Source organism: Schistocerca nitens, chromosome 2, assembly GCF_023898315.1.
Source record: "Schistocerca nitens isolate TAMUIC-IGC-003100 chromosome 2, iqSchNite1.1, whole genome shotgun sequence".
NCBI lineage: Eukaryota > Metazoa > Arthropoda > Insecta > Orthoptera > Acrididae > Schistocerca > Schistocerca nitens.
The window spans coordinates 729723526-729745655 of record NC_064615.1 but is presented as its reverse complement, the minus strand read 5'-3'; the positions used below and the strand labels follow the sequence as shown (position 1 = coordinate 729745655).

The 22130-nt window shown below is 37.9% G+C and overlaps 1 protein-coding gene across 4 annotated transcripts in view; it reads right to left on the bottom strand.

The window, feature by feature from the left end:
- LOC126236930 (obscurin) overlaps nt 1-22130 on the bottom strand; it is a 681004-nt gene that overhangs the window by 31978 nt on the left and 626896 nt on the right. For all 4 annotated transcript variants that reach the window (XM_049946608.1, XM_049946610.1, XM_049946611.1 and 1 more), the window contains 5 exons: nt 17065-17209; nt 16780-16974; nt 15457-15569; nt 15195-15350; nt 3998-4143 (listed from right to left, as the gene is read on the bottom strand). In XM_049946608.1, coding sequence (XP_049802565.1) covers nt 3998-4143; nt 15195-15350; nt 15457-15569; nt 16780-16974; nt 17065-17209 — 755 coding nt within the window. The remainder of the gene's footprint in view (nt 1-3997; nt 4144-15194; nt 15351-15456; nt 15570-16779; nt 16975-17064; nt 17210-22130) is intronic.

The window sequence follows — 22130 nt, the reverse complement described above, 5'->3', positions numbered from 1 at the left end:
CAACCTACAAGAATTTTATGGAAACTGATTTCAGTCATGAAAAGCTATGAACATACATGAGAGAGCTTACAAGGAAGAAAATACTTTTGGGAACAAGGTAAGAATTGAATATACTATGTGAAGCAACACATGCCATAAACTTTTCGATATGAAACTATTTCCCATAAGCAACAGCATAAAAAATATTTTTTAAAAAATCTATAGTATGAAACATGTCAAACAGTCTTGTCTCAATAACATACAGTATGACCCAAAAGTCTGTTAACATTTGAAAATTCAATACTTCATGGAATAATGTAGGCAGAGTGATAAAAATTGATATGGGGTTTTGTTGAAACAAAAAAAAGTTAAAAAAAATGATCAACAGATGGTACTTCATATGATATGAAAGCTATAATTAGCCTAACAACTGATTTTTAGCAAAAATGATGTGGGACAGTGTTGTGAACAGCTCTGTGTAGCAGATCAGTAGGTATGGTGAGAAATTGCCTTCTTATGTTGCCTTTTATAATACCTAATGATGTCAAACTATCATGGTATACTAGTGACTTCAGGGTAAGTCCACAATCAAATGGATTGTGATCTGTGGATCTGGGAGGCCAAGCATGATGGAAGTGGCAGCTCAACATATGATCCTCACCAAACATGTGCACAAGAGATCTTTCATATGTGTAGCAATATGGGGTGGAGTGCCATCTTGCATAAAATTTGTACCTTCCAGCAGATGCTCATCAGCCAGGTTAGGAATGATGCAATTCTGTATCTTGTCATGTATTTTGCTTCTGTCACACTGATATTTTGAAAAGGAGCACCCCATATTTCCTTGGAGAAAAACGGTCCAATAATGAATGATGTGGTAAGTCCACACCACACCATGATTTCTTGTCATGCAATGGTGGTTTCCATGAAGGTTCTAGGATTCTTGGTAGCCAAAATTCAGCAGTTGTGGCTGTTGACAGATCGTAGGCATGTGAAACAGTCTTTATTGGTCCACATTATGTTAGCCAACCAATTGTTATTTTCCCCCATTTTTTGAAGTGCCCACACTGTAAATGTTGTGTATGAAAAAAATTGGTGACTACCAGTTACCTTATGCTCTCCAAATGGTAGTGCCTGGAATGCTGGTGCAATGTGCAACTTCACTATATGGAGATGAGCCTGCTTATGTCTCCATTTCTATCCAAGCAGCAGGAGCACTTGTGTCTGATTGCCCACTATGGGGCCAATTGCGTTATCAAACCTTAACTTCAAATTTCATCATCATTTTCTTCACAGTGACACTTGTCACAGGACCTTTAGCTGTTAATATAACTTTATTATGGTGATGGGATCATAAAGCTGCACTAGCGGATTCTCCATTCTTATAGTAAAGCTTCACTGATAATGACTTTTGTGGTAAAGTCAACTTGTGATGATTTTGCTGGCACATTTGACTCTCACTACAGCTCATTTTATGCATAATTCTTATGTGGCATCACCGATGTGTTACTGTCCAGCACCATCTGTTGGCCAGTTTTTGCAGTCATTTTGATTTCAATAAAACTTCATGTCATTTCAGGCTTGTGTGTCAATTTTCACCTCTCTACTTACATTATTCCATGAATTAGTGCATTTTCAAATGTTAATAGTCTTTGGAGTCACCTTGTCTTCTTAAAAATTATTTATGAACTAAATGCACTCTTCTTATTTTCAGTCTACAATATTACATACAACTAACAAAAACAAAGAAAAATGTTATTAAAAGGAAGCAATGTAATATTACTATTTCAGGACATAATTAAAAATGCTTACACATGAACATTCACACTTCTGGGCCAATCTAGTGATGGCTTTGAAAACTGCAGTAAAGAGGTAGTTCAAAATTAAACAGAAAATGATATACTGTGAATGGTGAGCATCTCAGAGAATTTTGTAGGTGTGGGATTTGAGTAGTGTATACTGGAATGTTCCCAGAATGATCTTTCAGTTAAAAACCACAAGCACTATCTATTACACTCAAATGTGCTATACATTATTCCTTTCTAAGTGATTGTCATTTTCTCTGGTGTCTATTCTTCAATGTGTTTCTTTTTGTTGCCACACCTATCACTGTCAGAGAATGGAACAGTGTGTAGCTACTATGTTTTGCTCTAATATGGGGAATGTGTTTTGGAAATATTTGAAATGATGAAGAGGAAAATAGTGATGACTGTTTGTTGTGGTGTAAAAATAATTTTGTGAGGGACCACAGCTGTTCATATTGGCCTAAGGAGTGGTCATCAACCCACAAAAAACAAGAACACGCACTTCTGAAATGTGCAGGATCTTACTTGGCAGGACTAAAATTTGGCATTCCACATAATAGAAAATCAGTACAACATTAAGAAAACCCTTGTTAATGCCATTTTTCTTGACGTCCTAGGGAAGCAAAATATATATGTGAAAAATTTGAACAACATTTCCTCACCAATGAACAGAGACAGTTATGGATGAAGGTGTGTGCAAATTTTATTGAAATGTAAATATGATGAATCCACAAAATGTCAAACGAATAGCAAAGTTGAATGAATAAAAGTTTTTGAAGACTTACATGTGCATTTTATTCACCTATTCCAGAAAATTCCTGATCAGACTGTGTATGAAAATGAAGATTGCTTTAATCGTTTTTACTTCAGACTTTATTTTTTACTTCAGACTTTTGATGCCAAAAGAGTGCTTAAAAAGACTTGGTAAGGACGTGGGCTTTGCATTTGGGCAAAGGAGTTCACTTGCACTCTCTGAATGATTTATGAAAACAAAAGGAAATACATGAAAGCACAACATCAGATCCTCTCTGTGTGGCATATACTTTTATCATAGCACAGCAAGATGGCAGTGTTTGAGGAAAGACAGAATATCTCAGTTCTGGAGATACTTACAGAAATTGCAGGAAGGAAAGCAAAAATAAATTAGACTGCCCATGTCACACATAAAAATAATATATATATGGTTTTGTAAATCAATTTACAGAAGTCTTTTCAGTTCTGGGTTGTGTAAGATCCCTTTACTTGTCATTTTGACACAAATCTCTTTTCCCTCAATTGCTTACCAACTTATGGATAGAAATTTGATTAGTATGAAGATGAATCAAATATAAATGGGATCTTATTAAAAACATATTGTAGAACAAAAGGCAGTTACAATTTATTTTTTGACATAGTGCCTCATTTTAAAAACACATTTAACACATTTGCCCTATGAGAAGGAAGGTTTTCTATCACAGCATCATAGAATGAAGCTGGTTGCACCAAGAGCCAACTGCGCAAGAATTCCTCCATGCCCTCATCATCTTCAAATCAGTGCCATCCTAGAGCTTCTTCAAGTGGACCAAACAAATGGAAATCGAAGTGAGATAGGTCCAGGGTGTAAGGAGGATGATCAAGTTGAGTCCATCTGGAACACATTTTAGGGAACTGCAGTTCATTTGTGATAATCACTTGACAGCTTCCATAACTTGCACTGACATGTTCTGCAATGTCTGATATTCTCACCCATTGATCACCTTCAAGAATGTCTCGAACCACATCAATGTTTTTGTCTGTAATGCTAGTCTCAGTACGGTGATCATACTGCTGATTTTCCACACATTCTCACCCTTCCTTGAACTCTTCATGCTATGTAAACTCACACATCCTTGACAATGTATGGTCACCGAACTGTGTAGGCAATCTCTGGAAAATTTCCATGGCTTCAACTCCTTCATGAGCAAGACATTTTATAATTATGCATTGCATAGTGGAGAGGTGCACCTGTTGCTCCAACATTGTTAGGGTTTCTGACGAAGCTGATGGATGTATGTAACAGCTGGCTCTCCCCACTTCTAACAGGCCCACCCAACAATACTAGAAGCAAATGTTGAGCCCTACCAACTGTTGATGCTCAGGAACAAAAATCCCATTTATATTTGTTTCACCTTCATATTTGATGATTTCCATCTTTTATACTTTTGTGATAAATCTGGAGAGTATGGTCATCTCACCTGCTTCTTTGTACTGTAGGCTGTAACATAAAACAGCAGAATTTCCATCATCTTTCGGCTGTTTCCACCTCAGCAATACCTCTGTGTCAGATACTTCTGATGCTTCAGGAGAATCTGGAGAGGATGGTATGCTCGCCAGAACAATTCTGCAATAATAAATTTACAGTTGATATGACAAATATCATCATGATTGTATACATTGTTGGCTTTAGTAACATGTGCACTTAATTATACTTTCTACTGCATTACATTGTATTTCTTTGTCTGTTACTCTTACATGCCTGCAACGCATGTGTGTTCCAGGTGAACCAAGCGTCTATGCTGGACAACCTGTCCAGCATTGCAATAATAAATTACATGCACAACCCTTTCCTTGTGAATTTACATATTAGTGAAAAACGTATCAGAATCCCTACAGTAGTTTCTGAGGTTAGCCTGAATGTACAGACAAAAAAATGCCTTGGGGAACTTTGTGGCATGATGGCCTGAAGAAAGTCTTTCAATGGAATGCCACATCAGCAACCTGCCCCAGTTATCCAACCAGGGAAGGAGGACCTACAGTTTAACAAGGAATAGGAACCATGTACTGCTTCTGGCAATCTTCACATCATTGAAAGATGAATGCAAGTTAAAAGACAGACTAAAAACCATGGTCCAACTGGGATTCGATCCTCAAACTTTCAATTTCCATGCATGTGCTTTACTGATAGACCACCAGGCCTGACACAGACTCATCAAGCTTCACTGCTCTCTGAACTTATGACAACTCTTTACTACTTTTCCTGATAGATACCATTTGTAGCTGACCAGCTCATAGCTCTCATCATTACCACAAGATGTCACTGCAAGTGCCAATTACATATGGAAAACATAACAATACCAATATTACATCCTCATCATTACTTAGCAATAAAAATTACACACACAAACTTTCATCGTGAATCAGTCTACCAACTAGAAAAAACTACATCAAAATCCCCACAGTAGTTCCTGAAATTAGCCTGAACATACAGACTGAAACTGTGGTAGATGGCTTTAATTTATGATACATAAAGATGCTTGATTTTTTTTATCACTGGGTTACTGAGATGCGCTGTCTGTTACTAATTGTGGTGGACATGGGGATGCAAGGAAATAGTTGGGCAGGAGTAGAGTAAAACAAAGAAGGATAGGAAGCAGCTGGTCATATGAAAGAAATGAAAGAATTTTAGTCGAGGACAGAGCAATTTAATATACTGTACTGTAGTTTCTTTACAGTAGGAAAGATCTGATAGAATGTAAATACTTTAGGAGTAAAGTAGACCACTTACCAAAAAGCACAAGTGCTGAATCACTGACAAGCAAACACAAAAAAGAAAGAAAACCTGCTAATTTTTGGAATGAACCTTTTCTTCAGCTAGAGTACAAATGTGGACTAGGGTAGGTTGGGATAAGGTGGATTTTATGGGGTGAGGTGTGTAGAGGTAGTGACAGGCAGGAGGAAAGGAGAGGGGTTGGGGGTGGGGAGCTAGCAGTTCAGAGAGAGACAGCTGATTTGCTGCATACAAATGCAGAAGAGAGAGGTGGCAGGCGCACAGGCTAGGCATGTGAAACATGGATGTCTGAGCCAGTCAGGAGCAGAACACGATGAATGTAACATGGAGACATGAATTGGGAGGGGGTGCCAGGACAGAGGAAGGTGAAACTGTTATGTGGAGAGTGTGGCACAGTTGGTTAATGGAGACTGAGGCCAGGAGGGTTGTGGGAGCAAAGAATGTGTTGCAGGGATAATTCCCATCTGTATAGTTCAGAAAAGATGGTGGTGAAAAGAAGGCACCAGATGGCATAGGTTGTGAAAGAGACACTGAAATCAAGCATATTTGTGCTCAGCTGCATGTTATGCCACCAGGTGGTCTACTTATTCTTGTCCATAGTTTGGTGGTGACCATTCATTCTGGTAGACAGCAGGTCAGTTATTATGCTGACATACAAAGCTGTGCAGTGATTGCAGCAGAGGGGATATATGACGTGACTGCTTTCATAGGTGGCCCTGCCTCTCATGGAGTAGGATAAGCCTGTGACAGGACTGGTGTATGGAAGTGCTGTGTGGCTCGATTGGGCAGGCCTTGCACCTGAGTCTTTGACAAGGATATGTCTCCTGTGGCAAGGGGTTGGGAGTAGGTGTGGTTCATGGATGGACTAGGATGTCGGGTAGTAAGTCCCTCATATCAGGGCATGATGATAGATAACCAAAGCCCTGGCAAAGAATATGGTTCACTCATTTCAGTCCAGGGTGATGAGGGGTTGCTCCTTTGTGGCTCACTCTTGGGGGTTGCATGAGGAATTGTGGGGTTATGCCTGTCTGTGAAGGCCCTCATAAGACCTTCAGCATACTGAGCAAGGGAATTTCTGTCACTGCAAATACGTCATCCAGAGGTTGCTAATCTGAATGGGAGGGATTTTTTTTCAGTACTGAAGAGATTACAGTTTCATGATACAGGTACTGTTGTTGGTTAGTGGATTTAAATGTGGATAGATGTATGGATGGAACCATCAGAGAGCTGGAGGTCAATGTCCAGGAAGGTGACACGTTGGGTTGAGGAGGACCAAGTGAAGCGAATGGGAGAGAAGGTGTTGGGTTGTGAAGCAGTGCAGACAGATTGTCCTGTCCATGAGTCAACATCATGAAGTTATCATTAATGAACCTCAACCAGACAAGGGGTTTTGGGTTTTGGTAGGCTAGGAAGGTTTTCTCTAAATGACCCCATTAAAAAGTTGGCATAGGAGGGTGCTATGTGGGTGCCCATGACTGCTCTGCAGATTTGCTTTAACAAGTGATGTTGATGCATCCAGTCTGCTTGATCCTAAGGAGAGAAGCGCAGAAAGTTGTGGCACTGGCTGTAGGGTGTGCCCACAATTCAGAACAAATCTTGTATTTGTATATGGAGTGCAAACAAATTTCTTACTGCTGCTTAATGCTTATGGTAATCTTATTGTTATACCAGATGGTCCCATTTTTTATTTTTCCTTACTGATTCATGTTTTTTTTGTGTTATTAAAGAATCAGTTTGAATAATCAAAGGACAGGTTCTTTGTTCTAGTGGTTACATAATTCTTATGTATATGCAGCAGTTGTCACATTTTTTCAGCACCTCTGTTTAAATTGGAGCGTTGGTGCCAGTCTCTCATTAATCTATATTGAATTCATTTTAGTAGTTTTCCAATGAGTTAATTGTTTGTATCAAATAGTTACCTTATATAAATGTGTATCTAAACCTGTGTGTCAACTTACATTCACGTGTCACCACAAGTACATATCACCAAGCATTTCTGCATTTACTCAAGTATCCTTTTATATTATTCCTGTATCATGGACAGGTTTGCTTATGAAAATAAATGGATAACTGAAGTAAAAAGATGTTTAAAATAGTTTATTTTTCCGGCAGGTTCCTTTGATGACTTTCCAATTGCCGAAGTGAGATACTACTTTTTTCGAAATTAGAATTATATTAATACCATCAGCTGCACACGGGCATTGATGTAGATCAACGGGGACAGGTGAAAATGTGTGCCCTGACCGGGACTCGAACCCGGGATCTCCTGCTTACATGGCAGACGCTCTATCCATATGAGCCTCCGAGGGCACAGATGATTGTGGGACTGCAGGGAGTATCTCGCGCACACCTCCCGCGAGACTCACGTTCTCACCTTGTATGTCCACACACTACATTCGTCGTGTCCCACCCCAACACACTCATTACTCATGGAAGACATTCTTCCAAGTCCCGTAAGAGTTTGGGGAATTTGTGTGCATCCGCACAGAAGAAGAAGGTCATGGCCGGTATCGCCAGAACTATATACTTATGTGATGACCTGCAGCCATCTAGAACAAAATTAGAATTATATTAATACCATCAGCTGCACATGGGCATTGATATAGAACAACGGGGACAGGTGAAAATGAGTGCCCCGACCGGGACTCGAACCCGGGATCTCCTGCTTACATGGCAGATGCCCTATCCATCTGAGCCACCGAGGGCACAGATGATAGTGCAACTGCAGGGACTATCTCATGCATGCCTCCTGCGAGACTCACATTCTCACCTTGTATGTCCACACACTCATTACTCGTGGAAGACATTCTTCCAAGTCCCATAAGAGTTCGGGGAATATGTGTGCATCCGCACAGAAGAAGAAGGTCATGGCTGGTATCGCCAGAACTATATACTTATGTGGATTTGTCAAATTTTGCAAATACTCTCTGTTCTAGTGTCAGTTCCTTCTCCTATGAAGTAAATTTCTTTCCAGCAAGCATGACATACAGAATAACTGTGTATTATGAGAAGAAGGTGAATGAGAGATCAAACTAAATTTCAGTGGATACGCTGTTACAATTATCAATGATGATGTGTTGTTTAGGATATCTTCTTCATGAAAGAAAGCTATTCTTGTACTACTCCTTGACATTTTGCACCCTACTTCCAAATAAAACTATTTATTATGGACAGCAACACAGACCAGTTATCATTTTGTCCAAATAATCTTTGAGGTTTATACCCAGAGTATCTGGCAAAACAGTGACCATGGGTTTCCAACAAATGAAACTGTTCTTTGGTGAACTCTCAATCATCTTTGCCCATGATTTTGATTACTGTTTGTGTTTGGACTTTCGCGTGACGTGATGGCACCCACCAAAATGGAGAACTAAATATGTGTGATGCAAATGATGTTTTACATAGTAATAAGTGTAGGAATTGCAGAAAAAGATGATGAAAAGATTGAAGTGTTCACAGTGCAGCATTTGGCTGCATGAAAAATGTGCAGGAGTCAACCTTAAATACCTGGAAGAAACAACAACCTGGCTGTGTGCTTTGTGCACCATGGAAGCCACATTGGTGCAAACTAGACTTAGAATGGAGAAGTGAAATAATTAAAAACATTCAAATGCAGTTGCACCTTGAAAAACAAACACATGATCAAACCAACGAGCACTTATTGAGTATTGGCATGAGTGATGATCTGCTGGTGTCATCAGATTTGAATGAAATGAATTCTCAAAATGACAAGTCTGATTTTGTGTTCCCTAAAAAAAAATATGGCAGAGTCAAATCCCAGGAACATAACAATATCTTACTTTCAAATAAATTCAATATCTTACTTTCAAATAAATTTGAGGTGCTAGTCTTTGCTGAAAATAGCAAAAACAGCAAAAGTCTGTTCCAGGAAATGTGTGTTGTGGATAACAGACATACAAGTATACAATCTAAAAGTGGTAAAAATTGTGAACAGAGGACTAAATGAGTGCAATGGCAGATGGTCATGGTTGTGGATTTACTCATCTTCTCAGTGAACAACCCACAGTAAATGCATATGCCTTCATAAAGCCTGGTGCATCTATGTCCGAAATATGTAAACACACATGGTTCACTGATGTAGCAAGTTTTTCCCCACAGGATTATGTTGTGCTCTGCGGTGGATCAAATGATGTAAACAAAAACACAATGCAAAAATCAAAACTGGAATTAAAAAAGTGCTTAGCACAGCTGACGCACACAAATGTTTCATGCTGAACATTGCACACCAATATGACTTACTAGCGTGGTCATGGTTAAACAAGGAAATTAATGCTGTCAATGAACAAATATCAGCATTATGAAAATATTTCAAAAATGTAAAAATCCTGGATGTTAGCAACATCAGCTGCAGATTCCACACCGCACATGGGATACACCTTAATAGCCAAGGGAAAAAACTGATCATTAAAAATATAAATGATAATATCAACAACAGGAATCAAATAAGCAAAAGCACAATCCTCTTAAGCTGGCACCCTCACAGCACAGCTGAGACAACACCAACATGTCCATTTTTAATACGAAGAAACCTCAGAATTTTTATGGTGAATCACACAAGGGAAGTGCAGCATAAATCATGTGATACATTTTACCTGGGGCAGCCAGATGACAGTAGTCAAGAATTGTGTGTGTCCAACCAGCCAGACATCAAAACAAAAAGTGTGTTTTTCTTGCATATTAATATAGAGTCAATGAAAAATAAACTTGAAGAAATTGAATACTGGTTGGAAGAATTAAATTGTGATTTTTTGGTAGCAAATGAATACTGGGTAATTCATAGTGAACTTTAATTAAGTGTACCTTATTGATACCAATTAGCAACATATTACTGTAGAACAAATTTGAAGCATGGTGGTGTTTCAATCTTTATCCAAGAAACAAATAATTTGGAATCTGAAGTGATACATATAATTTTTCTATGTGTAGAAGCAGTTTTTGAAATTTCATCAATACTGACAGCAAGTCAAGAACTAATAGCTGTATCAGTGTACCTCTCCTCAAGTAATAATGAAGAATTATTCATAAAAATACTGAAAAACTGATATTAATGCTCTTAAAATATAAAAATTGCAGAGTTCTGATATTTGGTGATATAAAATAGACATTAGGTAAAAGATCACAAGCATCTATTACACACATTAAGATCACTTAACTTCTGTTGTCTAAATGATACACCCATCAGGCTCAATGCATGCTTAGATAATATAATCTGCAACTTTCAGCTACATAAAGCTGAATTTGGTACTGTAAACTTCATATATCAGATCACGCAGAACTGTGGCTTAGGCAGCGTCTAATCAACAAACCAGACAGTTCTTCAGCTGAACTAGGAAGAGTAATCAGGCCACTCAATTAACATAAACTGAATCAGTTAAAAACAAATCTTAATCACATAAACTGGGATACAGTACCCATTTATGATGTATCTGCTAATGAATCAACAAAGAAATTTCTAGAATTGCTAGTAGAAAACCTTGACCCAGATTGTCCCAAATATAAAAAAAAAATACATAAGGCAGCACCAGAGTAATAAACCTCAGAGTGCAACAAATCAAGCTGAGAAGAAAACTCACACAGCAGTGAGGAGATAGTATTGATCTGAAATTAGAGCAGCCAAGAGGTAAACCAATGACAGTTACATAACAAACTCGACAAATAAGTGTAAAGCAGCACAGAAAGTTATCAAAGCAGAGATAAGCTTTGAAAATATGTACAACAACATTCCAATTCAACCAAACATCTTGAGTGCACACTTTACCAGTTCTGGCTCAAATTACAAACTCACTGAAGATGCAAATAAAACTGAATTTTTGCTTCCAGCTCTAGACAGTAAGCAACATGACAACTTCTGCTGGTCTCATGTAACCTACAGACAAGTTAGTGAAGCAACTGCTAAACTTAGCAACCCAAAAGCAGAAGACTTCTATGAACTTTCAAGTTATGTAATAAAAAAATTTAAAGAAAGACATTATAGTGCCACTAACTAAAAACATCAACCAAATGCTACATGAAGAAATCTTCCCAAATTGCCTAAAAATTACTATTGTAAAACCTATCCATAAGAAAGAAGATGAAACATCTCCTGATAACCACATCCCAGTTCACTCATACCAATCATATAAAAAATAATAGAATATTGTATGCACAAACAGATTAACCAGGTCTTTGAGAAAAATAATCTACTTAGCTCCTCACAATATGGTTTCAGACCTCATCTTTCCATTGTCAAAGCAGTTGAGACTCTCATCACAAAAGTATATGATTCTTTTGTGGCTAAGAAAACAACCTGTACAAATTTTCTAGATTTGAGGAAAGCTTTTGATATTGTCTCCCATAGTATACTTATCAAAAAGCTCCAGTACTACAGAGTTGGAAAAAAAGTTCGTCACCTTATTGCATCATACCTAAGCAACAGAAAGCAGATGGTAACTGTAAACAACCAAAGATCAGACTTATTACCCATTACAAAGGTATTGCATAGGCTCAGTAGGGGGTCCATTCCCATTAATTGTACATAGAAATGTCTTACCCTTGCCATGTCAGGCAGTATTATATGCGGATGAAACAACTCTAATCACAGTTGATGATCTAGAGGAGCTGTGACATAATGTAAATGTAATAATGAACCAATGCACTAACTGGTTCCAGGCAATTTATTTACAAACTAATATCAATAAAACTGAACGCTATTTTTGATTTGAGTGTTTCCAATGAAGATAAATTCCAAGATTCTCTTGGAGTAAGTGCGACTATACACTGATTAGCCAGAACATTATGACCACTGACCTGCTATCAGTGTAAACCCATCCAGGTGATGGCAGCGTTATCTGGCAAGGAATGACTGCTAGTCAGACACAAACACGGCGCATGTAGTATCAATGAGTTTGGTGTCCGTGTGTAGAATGGGAAAGGCATGTGATGTATGTGAGTCTGATCAAGGGTGATTGTGATGGCCCAGAGACTTGGCATTAGTGTTTCAGAAACTGCACAGCTTGTCAGGTGTTCCAGGAGTGCTGTGGTGAGTATCTTCGGCATGTGGCAAAACCAAGATGGAACCACGTCCAGACATTGTGGGGTCGGGTGCCCACCCATCATTACAGATGTTGGACATTGTAGGCTGGGCAGACTGGTTAAACAGGACAGGCTGTGAACTGTGGCAGAATTAACATTAGACTTTAATGCTGGGTAATGATGGGCCTCCACAGCCAATGAGCCATGTGTGTGCCAATATTAACACTATGACATCAGCAATTATGATTGAAATGGGCACCTGACCATTGGCACTGGGTGTTGGTGCAGTGGTAGAGTGTTGCATTGTCTGATGAATAATCCTGATACCTTCTTCATCATGTCGATGGGAGGATGCAAATCCATCATCTTGCATGGGAACAGCTTCTTCACACCTGTGCTGTGGGATGGAGACAAGCTGGCAGCAGTTTCATTGTGCTATGGGGAACATTCTGATGGGTATCTATGGATACAGTGGAGCTCATGTAGTGTACCATGATGGCCAAGGAGGATACACTTGCTCCTACCAAGGCTTCTTTGCTTCTATGCCATGACATGTCACCACTGTTATCCATGCCAAAGGTGTACATACCGACTATTACGTAGGGGTCATAATGTTCTGGCTGATTAGTGTACATCTGATAGCCATTTTTTTGCCATTTCAATACAATGTTTGAGCTGGGGCACTTACCTCATAGAAGAGTTCCATAGGTAAGGTGGGAGTCAAAAAATGCAAAATGTGCATATACTAACAGGGTTTTGCTTACATTATTCCTAGGTTTGTACAGCAAATAAATCACTAAAGACAGTTTTGAGCACAAATCTTCTGTGTGACCCATCCAGCCAATTACACCAATAACATTTAAAACATTTGAAGACGAATAAATTGCATTCTATTCTATTTATTCTACTCAGGTTTCATTCACATTCACAAACTGCACAAAAAATCCTACAGACTGCACCTAAATATCTGTTTGTCAAAAGCCTGTAATTTCATGTCTCAGCATAAACAAGTTTTTTTCATGTGCAATTTCTTCTTCTTCAAAAACAATCACATGATCAAACCAACGAGCACTTATTGAGTATTGGCATGAGTGATGATCTGCTGGTGTCATCAGATTTGAATGAAATGAATTCTCAAAATGACAAGTCTGATTTTGTGTTTCCTAAAGAAATATGACAGAGTCAAATATCTTACTTTCAAATAACTTTGTTTAAATGAAGTGAACTCATTCCACTGTGATGTCTACAATACCAGCACACTGCGTACATTCATCTTATGATCTTCTATTAGCACATCATGTTGATCTCTTAATGGTGTCATTAATAGCAGAACAGAGATTACATCAACTTGTGAGATAGTGCACCCATGTTTAAGATCACTAACTCAGAAGTACGTATTTTGCAGTATCAGGGCAATGTTTGTATGAAATTGATTTAATTAGATTTTGATTTGCACAGCTACTAAATCCTTCAAATGAAAATGTTTAATTACTACATGGCATTCAATTTCCTCTGTTTTGTGTGTTATCAATCACACTAAAAACTTCAGATTCTTTCCTCTTGAAACTTTCAATACAAGCATTACAAGAGATGAGGTTACTAACTCTGAGATGCAGTTTAAGAAAATTTCCACATTTGCTTAGTAATTTACTTCATTTATCCATTTGTACTTGTAAGCGAGTAAAAATGCTTACATGTTATAGTATACATGATGATTATGAGTGAAAGTATCACCAAATAAAATTGTTATGCAATTATAACATATAAACAGTAAAATAAACTTGAAGGGTTTGGACCAGAAAATCCCAATGAGATATGTCAGTGCAATGGGCTCCCCAAAATTAAAACCTTGTATGTAATATTCTGATGAAAAGTTAACTATTTGTTACTCTTCACTGAAGAAACAGTGAGCAGAAAGATTCATTTAGGTATGTTACAATTGTGATTCCATGCCAAAGTTGAACCAGAGAACATCATTTGTAACAAGATGGTGCACCTTCTTAATGATATAATTCTGTACATCACTCAGTACATGAAATGTTTTCCTGTTACTAGGTTGGCCATAATGAACAAAATGAAAGGCTAATCTGTTGGCTCACAAAGATATAGTTGACTAAAACACACGCAGTTATAGATAACCATTTGTATATGGAGCTACAATGCAAACGCTCATACCAAGATACACTTTGTTATTGTGGGTAACTGTCTGTTTGTGATTAACTGGTTTCATCCAGCATGCAACACGTGAAATGCTCTTAGAGCTTCATCTGTTGTTAATGAAGGAGTCGGCACTTCTGTCTATCAAACACAAGATACATCTTGAGAATGACTGAGCACCCCATTTTGGACACCTCTTATTCCACAGTTCTCTCCCAGTAGTTACAACGATATCTGCACCAAATACAGGACTCCCAGATTTCCTTCCACAGTGTGAGAATACTAGATGTAATTGATATCTCTGATCAATGTCCATAAATCCCTAGACTTCTACCACTTTCCTGGTAACTTTGTTCATCATTATCCCTTACACATTGCCTTCTTCTGTTTTGCAGGCACATGTTTTTATTGATGCCGATTCAGTTTTTTCACATGGTTATGAGTTTGTATCTCCTCATTCACTATTATTTTGGCCTTTTACCTGACTTCTTTTACGATGCCTTGATATTTATATATTCCGATTTTTATTTTTAGTATTTCTTACTATGTTGGATACCAACACTCAAGCTATGAATATTTAAAACTGTGTAACATACAAGGTTTTTTGACATTTTTTTAAAAGCCAGCAACAAGTACAGGAAGCAGTATTACGAACGTGTGCCAACAGCAGAGAAATATTATGATCTAATACCAACCGTGTCCTGCTGATAGCTTGTCCTACTCTGTTACGAGCAACAACTTTGTAGATTCCCACGTCAATATGTAATGCAGGTTCTAATCGCAAAAATGAACGTCCTTCTTCATCTTCTCTCACCTTAACACGGTTGCTCTCTAATACCACCTGATCATTCCTGGTAACAAAACATAAAAATCAAATTGTAGAATGATTCTACAACTACTACTAAAATTTTTATAATATTTTCAATGAAAATAATTAATAACAAGCAGGTGACATACTTGAACCACTGAACAACTGGTTTTGGATCGCCAACTACAAGGCATGATAATTCAGCTGGCTGATCCTCAAGAATTGGCAGAGGAGTCTGTGGTTTTTCTCGGAAGAATGGAGGCTGCAAGACATACCAAAATTACCATTACTTTAAAATACTTACTTAAGTTAGTAAGTGTTATAAAGTAAAATTGTTCTGTGGCTGTCGTAAATCTCTCACCAAATCCAGTAAAATATACATATGGCAATGGAAAGTCCTAGGTGGAACACAAATAATAGGAATGAAGGTCACAAGTTGCTGTATAGCTGAGGTGTTGAATGTTTGGTAGGTACACAAATAAGACTGAAATTCAGTTTTGTGTATGTGCTTATCAACCACTCAATGTCTCAGTTACATGGTACATTGTTACTTTTATTTCTTGCATTCATTATATTTCACCACTACAATCTATTTCATTTTAATTAACCAGAGAATTATTTTTCTTACTCCTAAGACTTCATAAAGACATTATCAATTGGTGAAATCAAACAATAGAAAGTGTAGGATCAAATATCAACAATATTATGAACAGGATAGATTGCTACTCACAAGACATGTTGAGTTGCAGACAGGTATTACGAAAAGACTGTCTACTTGTCATGGCTGCCTGCAACTCAACGTGTCATCTTTATGGTAATAGTAATCTATCCTTTTCATAATATTATTTACTGGTGAATTATTTCCAAGTGAAAATAAGAATATCCTGAGGACTACTGGGCAAAGGTAGTAAGTAATGTTGGTATTTCAGTTGCTGTAACTTAGGGAAACTTGGGAGTCAGAAAAAGATGGAAAAACTTGAAGCCACATAAATGTTTCCTTAGTTACTTGGCATAATGAGAATGTTGTAAGAAAAATATAAGAAACTGAAAGATTCTACCTACAGCTCTAACTTGCACAAATCAGTTAGTCTGTTAGGAGAAGGAATCAGGATGTAGGTAAAATGAGCAAGAAAATTTTGCTAAATATAAACCTCGAGAACATACAAACAAATCTTCTGTAGAAAAAGTATTTATTTATTTTTCAGGAAAGCAGTTCTTCAGAAAAGATAGGTAAAAAGTTCCTTTCACTTTCAAAATGAATCTGAAGCATTTGCCACCTGATGAAATGGTAAAAAAGGATTTTTAAACAATTATGGAGAGTTTTAGAGAACAGACCACTTAGTGCAAGTGATAATGGCAAATATGTACACAATGAACAAGGAATATTTTTCCTATCCCTTTTAAGCTAACAGTCACTAACCTCTCTAATTATTAAGCAAAAGCATGCTAAAGGTAGTACTTGTTTTAGCTACCTGTCCTTCTCTCTTGTATTCAATTATGGCCTCTGCTTCTGCATGCCCATCCAACCTTGTTCCAAGCTCATGTCTTAAACGCCGAAGTGAATACACTTCCCCTGAGCCATATTTATTTATGCGTTCTTTTCTTTCATCATCTATTTCTTCATCCATAACATCAGTGAAACGACGCCGTTCTCGTATTACAGGTGTCTGTGAACAAAGATTATTTTTTTATTGTTAACAAATATGAATATAAAGGGACTCTTTTTCTTACACATCTATAAGATTATAGACACTGACCCTCCAGTCATATGGAGCAGTTTCTGTCAAGTGTGCTGAATAACCTGGAGCCCTGTTTGCTGCAACTTTCATGTATTCTCGCAATCGCACGGGAAAGTCGACATCACGCAACTGAAGCAGATATGTATCAGGACCATACTGGTAGCTGTAACAGACAATGTACATAAGCAGGAATGTGGAAAACCATGCAATTTATGTATGAGTATGAAAGTGAAGCAAAATGAAGGTACACATGGCCCAGTAATATTCATATGTAGGTGTTCTTGGTGAGTTGTAACTTTAGATTTATTGACACATTACTTTTTGTACAAGAATGCACAAAAGCAATTCTTATTTGGAAATCTAATACAGAAGCGAAACACTAAGCCATTTGCAAAATGTCCCTGTAGTCTGACTCTTTGTATTTCCATCTGAATCAGTAAACACCATGGAATATCAAAATTTACAATGACATGCTTAAAATGCCACAGGTATTGACAGTCAACATGAAGTGTGAGGCCTAAAGGATGATGGTTACTTTTTTCAATGATGCTGCATATGGAGAGAATTCAAGCTTTTAAATGTGCACAAAATTCCATTCTCTTTGGTGTTAGTCACCCCCATGCGTATGTGCATTTGTCGTGCTTTACATTTCACATTGTTTTTGTGAGATACATTGAAGTTGCAGGGTTCAGTTTTAGCATGGTAGTGCAATGGGAGATACAAATTTAGCTACACTGCAAAACCCGCACATTTCTCATGTTTATACTTATACTCATGTATATAAGGTGACTCCCAGCATTTCCTTTGTCATCGAGTAAAATTAAGTGCATCACATTTTGAAAACTTAGGTACAAAAACTTCACACAAAACTTAAACATGTTTTTCATGTTATGTGATAGATTGTGTAGTATTGAATGGTCAGTTGTCAACATAGCCTGTGCTTTTCAGGAATGTGATAATTATATTGTGTACTGTAGTATTATATCACAAATTGTAAACTTAACTGTGCTTTTCAGAAACTATGTCTGTAGTATTCTCATTTACAACTAGCAGTTCCCAAATTTTGTAATATATTTATCTGAGAAAGGTATATTTTTTAGAAGTTTCAGACACTTGCAAAAATTTTGGTAAGTTATGAGTGTTTTGCATAACTCTTTTGTAGTAAATTTGTGTTCGTGATTTACAGTTACTGAAAATAAGTAACATCTCATGTCACACCAGTTTCTCTTTTAATAGGAGAGTATATTGTCTGCATTTGATGTAAATTAATGCTACTGTTGAATTTTGTTAGTGAACATAATCTGAAAATCATTTCAGAGAAACAGTAAAATTTGTACTCATCTGGACCCACTGAGTTTATATCTCATATCGAAATACTATACCAAACTTTTTACCTTCCAGAGATAACCTGAAGATGGCAGTCACACTGAAAGAGGTCTATTGTAATAAAAAATATAATCAAACACATTAGTGTCTTGATCTCATAGCGTAATGGTAAAATTTGTACTAAGATTTCTGTTGTCATAATTGATATCTTGGTTCTGGCCATGAATCAGAAAGCTACTGGTAATACTTGTAGCATATCAGACTCATAGATTAAGAGAGAATCAGCAAATTTAGTATAAAGTGATTTGTTTACTATTCTATAAAATACTTGTTAACTGCCCTGTAAAATATTACACCAGGCATAATGCAGTCCCATTGTGTCTGCTGTTCTTGGGCAGGGGAGGAATTGGTTTCTATTTGTAAGCAGCTGGAAATCACCCTGCCTACTGTCAAGCAATTAGAAGCAGCTGCAAATGGGTGTTTTGGAAGAGCTACCAGGAGCTGTGCACCAGAGATACCAAAAGTACCTCAATTACTATCCTCTATGTGGACATTGTCTCTCCTGCAGAAAACACAAAACCCATCATTACTTGTCCTCTTGACTATGGTGGGTCTAGGCCTCCTCTATAGTGGAGACAGAGATCAGGAAGAACTCAGGATGTTGCACCCACCCAACTAACCAATAGGTTCACAGTGCTGTCTTCCACTGAAACTGAAACTGGGCCAGCGAGACTTGCGTTACCTGTTAGGAACACTTGCTGTGTTCTGTGTCAAGGGGCAGTGAACATAAAGGGGTTTGGGTCTATTAATAGTTGGCAGTTAAAACGTTTGTTGAATAATTGTACGTCTTAGGGAAATGATAGCAAGGGATGGGAAAGAACACTGGCTGCACTTAGTGAGTGTGCCTGTGGGCCTCATTCAGCATTTTGAAGAGGATATTTCAGCAGTCATTGAAAGAACAGGGTGCAACCAACTGCAGACTGTGTTGTGTCTTGGAAAAAATGATGCCTGTTGTCTGAGCTCTGAGGTCACACTTAGATCATTCCAGCAACTATCAGAGAAGGTTGAGTATACCAGTGTTCCTCATGGAGTTTCAATAAAGTTCACATTCTGTGGTATTGTCCCCAAAACAGACTGTGGCCCCTTGGTTCTGAGTGGAGGGGAATGCTTTAACCACAAACACCAAAAGTTCTGTGTCAAGCTAGGCTGTGACTTCTTAGACTTGTGCAACAAGGTTAAGAGTTGGAGGGTCCCCCTAAATAGTTCAGGCATGCAACACTCATCAGAGGCAACTACCTGGAGGGGGTGGGGGGGGGGGGGAGGGTGCATACAAGACTTTTTTTTTAGATTAGGAGACTCTTCATCCAATCGAGATAAAAACAACTACAGGAAAATGTAGAAGTATTAGGGTAAGACCAAATGAAATGCCTCCCACAGATCGGAGTATCAAAATCCTAGTGCTTAACTGCCAAAGCATTTACAATGAAGTGGCAGAGTTTGAACTACTCATAAAAAGCATTGAAACTCATATAATACCAGGCACAGAAAGGTTCTTAAAACCTAAAGTTGACAGTAGTGAGATCTTTGGGGAAAATTTAAGCATACACTGAAGGAAAGGGGAATGGGGAGATGGAGGTTATATTTGCCATAGTAAACAAGACATTGAAATACATAGAGAAAGTAATTAAAGCTGCATGTGACACGGTTGGGGCAAGCCTTGGCATCAAGAATGGGCATACAATAATAACAGGATCCTTCTATTGACCACCAGACTCACCTCCTGACGTAAGCAAGAACTTCAGAAAAACCTCATTTTGTTTGTACATAAATTCCCTAATCATACTGTAATCACTGGAAGAGACTTTAATCATCCAGTGATCAATTGGGATAATTATAGTTATGTTAAAGGTGGGTGTGACAAGACATCCTGCCATGCTCAGCACATGTCACACCTGTCTACAAGAAGGTTACTAGAAGTGGTCCACAAAACCACCCTCCATTATCCTTGACATACATTTCTTGTAGAATCTTAGACCATATTCTGAGCTCAAAAATAATGAGGTTTCTTGAATAGAACAACCTCCTCCCTGGCAATCAGCATGGATCTTGAAAACACAGATCATGTGAAACCCAGCTCGCACTTTTCTCATGACATTCTGTAGCCAAGGATCACAGCAGTCAGGTACATGCAGTATTTCTTGATTTCAGAGAAAAATTTGACTCAGTACCATATATATACACTTATTGTGAAAAGTACAATTGCATAGGGCATCAGGTGAAACTTGTGTCTGGGTTGAGGATTTCTTGGTAGAGAGGACACAGAGTGTTATCTTGGATGAAGAGTCATCAACAGATGTAGAAGTGACTTTAGCTGAACCCCCTGAAGGAAATGCATTGGGTCCCTTGGTGTTCATGTTGCATATTAATGACCTTGCAGACAATATTAATAGTAACCTCAGCCTTTTTGCAGATGATGCAGTTATCCACAATGCAGTACTATCTGAAAGAAGCTGCACAAATATTCACTTAGACTTTGATAAGATTTCAAATGGTGCAGTGTTTGGCAACTTGCTTTAATTGTACAGAAATGTAAAATTCAGCAGTTCACAGAATGAAAAAAAACATGGTATCCCATGAATACAAAATAAGTGAGTCACAGTTGGAGCCATTAAACTCTCCAAAGTGTAGGAATGTGAAATGGAATGATCACATAGTCTCTCCACCATGGCTAAAGCAGGCAGCACACTTCGGTTGATCAGAAGAATACTTGGGAAATGAAATCAGCCTACAAAGGGGATTGCTTACATATAATTTGTGTGACCCATTCTATAATATTGATTAACTGTTTGGAGCGTGTTATCAGATAAAAGTGATGGGGGATACTGAACATATATAGAAAAGGGGAGCACAAATGGTAACAGGTTTGTTTGACCTGAGGGAGAGTGTCACACAGATGTTGAGAGAACTGAACTGGCAGACTATCTCAAGACAGCCTTCTTACAAAGTTTTGGGAACTGACTTTGAATGATGACATTAGGAATATACTACAGCTCTTTACGTATTGCTCCCATAGAGATTGTGAGGAAAAGATAATACTAATTACAGAATGCATAGAGGCATTTAAACAATGATTCTTCCCACATTCCATAAGTGAATGGATCCAGAAAAAGGTCTAATAACTGGTATGTTGGTGTGCACTCTCTGACATGCACTTCACAGTGGTTTGCAAAGTATAGATATAGATAGGTAAATTTGCCTTAGAGGGAATGAGAGATTACCAACAGCCGGCCAGAGTGGCCGTGCGGTTCTAGGCGCTACAGTCTGGAGCCGCGAGACTGCTACAGTCACAGGTTCGAATCCTGCCTCGGGCATGGGTGTGTGTGATGTCGTTAGGTTAGTTAGGTTTACGTAGTTCTAAGTCCTAGGGGACTGATGACCTCAGTAGTTAAGTCCCATGGTGCTCAGAGCCATTTGAACCAAGATTACCAACACTTACTTCCTTATGTAGTTTAAGGGGTATAATTAAAATTATTTAAATGAATACGGATGAAAATAATCATTCAGAGATTACACAGCAGTTGCAATCAAATCTTTATCAAAGATCGGTTTTAAAAATTTAAGCAAATAAAACTTGAGATGATGTCAAAAACAATACCATAAATACACATGGCTGATTGATTGCACACAATATAGATTAATTACACACAATGTACTCACATCAAAAATCGTTTTGCATCACCCCAGTTCCCAGAACTCCT